General features: G+C 47.0%; 1 protein-coding gene across 1 annotated transcript in view; it reads right to left on the reverse strand.

Moving 5' to 3' along the window:
• Positions 1-941: 941 nt before the first annotated feature.
• The window catches only part of LOC143300803 (atrial natriuretic peptide receptor 1-like), a 397,103-nt gene continuing 395,777 nt past the window's right edge, over positions 942-2,267 (reverse strand). Inside the window, exon 24 of the mRNA XM_076614733.1 lies at positions 942-1,031. Within this exon, the coding sequence (XP_076470848.1) occupies positions 942-1,031 (90 nt within the window). The remainder of the gene's footprint in view (positions 1,032-2,267) is intronic.

Here is a 2,267-nt window from a genome sequence, read left to right on the forward strand (position 1 = left end):
AGGAGAATGCAACCGGTGTCGACCTTATCTGCAAGACTCCACGTTCGTTGCCATGCCAGTCGTCATCATCATCATCATCATAATCATCATCCACGTTCCCGATTCTGACTGGCCAAGAGACACACGCGCAAGAACCGTCTCCATGTCAGTCGCTTCTCCCAACTGCTTCAATCTGATTGGTCGAGGGAAGAGACACGTCCAAGGTTGGTTCACATCGACATATGCGTTCTGAATTCTGATTGGTCAAGTAGAAAAGACACGCCCAAGATTCGTTCCCACGTCAACCGTCATCCGTGTTCTTGATTCTGATTGGTCAATGAGAAGAGACGCGCCCAACAGTCGTCGTTCCCCGTCAATCATCATCCAAGGCCTTGATTATGAATGGCCTAGAGAGGCACACGCGCATTCCCTCGTCAGTCGTCATCTGCGCTCTTGATTCTGATTGGTCAACAGAAGAGTAACGCGCAAGATTCATCGTTCCCACGTCAATCGTCATCCAAGTCCTCGATTCTGATTGGCCAAGAGTGTCGGCGCAGCGCACTTTCTTGATTCTGATTGGTTCAACAGAGACGACGACGCTGACAAAAAGCGGTCCCCCTTCTCCCGCATGTCCCGAACACAAGACGGGGTTGACGCAGGCACAAGCAAAACACACCATTACACACACACACACACACACACACACACACACACACACACACACACACATATATATATATATATATATATATATATATATATATAAAACTGGGTTCCTTGTGGGGAACCCTGGTGACAATAATAACACGTCGATCACCAAGCAACACACACACACACAAGGGAGAGGTGGTGTTATGCTGATGGGTAAACGGGAAGTGGAGAGTCGTGTCCCTTCAGGTCACCCCCCACGCCCACGACCACGACCACGTGTTGTGAATTAAGTCACTTGATTGGCTGGATGATTATAAGATGTTGAGCGAGGCCCCGCCCCCTGGGCTCTCTTGTAAAGGCCGCTCGCCCAGCAACCACCACGTGTGCATGGATCCTTTGCCCTGAAAATAATTATTGAAAAAAAGATGAATGACATTTGTGTTTAGCATTGGTTTTTTTGTTTTTTTTAAATAATACAGATATATCTCTACTGAGTTAAGTTAGACTCAATACGTTGGCGATAGCCAACTGATACGTAGCCACGCCGGAAAATGACTGAACACACTCAGCAATATAAAAAAACCCCTCTCAACCATGAGCAGAAAACGGCTCAAATTTACAATGGAGAGAAAAAAAAAAGCATTTATATATCTTGCACAAATGAACAACCACATCAAAAATGCACAAAAACTTCTGCACACAAAAGCCTTACACACGCACGCGCACACCCATACCCGCGCGCGCGCATAGAGAACACACACACACACACACACACACACACACACACACACAGAGTAAACACCCACCCACAAGCGCACACACGACATGAAGATTTCAATACAGGGGAAGAAGCAAAGTGAGGATGTGGGGGTGGGGGTTGGGATGGGAGGAGACAGACAGACAGTCAGCTGTGCTTCGTCACAGCCAAAGGCCATTCTGTACACACGTTTCAAGCGGTGGAATCTGCAGAATCATTCACGGGGAATCAACAATGAAACCAGTTCCACCCCTGCCTTGGAAGTGACAGATTCTGAGAAATGACACATCCTTGGAACTACCACATTCCAAAATAAGGGAGAAATATTTGTACACAAAAACGAACAACGGCAAGAGCTACAAAAAAGTAGGTTTGACAAAGAGAATGTCAAATATTAACAAACTTGATTCGTACAGATGATCATTGGAATTCTGTGATGGGGGTGGGGGGGGGGAGGGAAACAGTGTAATGAACATGTTTTTAAGTTGAAGTTACAAAATAATGTTTGTTTTACTTTCGTCATATAAGTCCGAGTGGCTTTAACGGGACAGGCAAACCTTGTGTGTTAGTCAGTCATTTGCGAAAGACTACGGCTCTCAAACAAAGAGGCAAAGGCTCTTAGTGCTGCGGCCTTGGGGGTTTACTTAATAGGCCTTCAGGAACCATCCCGCCGACTGTCCTGAAACCCTCTTGGCCGAGAGAGTGAGGATGTAACTTGGGCCAAGACACTCTCCACTATAGTCAAATTCTAGCCCAGATGATTGGGACAGCAGTTGCCTCCTCTGCTGTTCTGATGGTCAAAGTAGGTCTGGGACAATGCTGACCCTTCAGTCACACTTCGCTGTCAGTGGAAGCACGCGGGTGGCCCAGCGGATACAGC

This window comes from Babylonia areolata, chromosome 26, assembly GCF_041734735.1.
Source record: "Babylonia areolata isolate BAREFJ2019XMU chromosome 26, ASM4173473v1, whole genome shotgun sequence".
In the NCBI taxonomy this organism is placed as follows: Eukaryota; Metazoa; Mollusca; class Gastropoda; order Neogastropoda; family Buccinidae; genus Babylonia; species Babylonia areolata.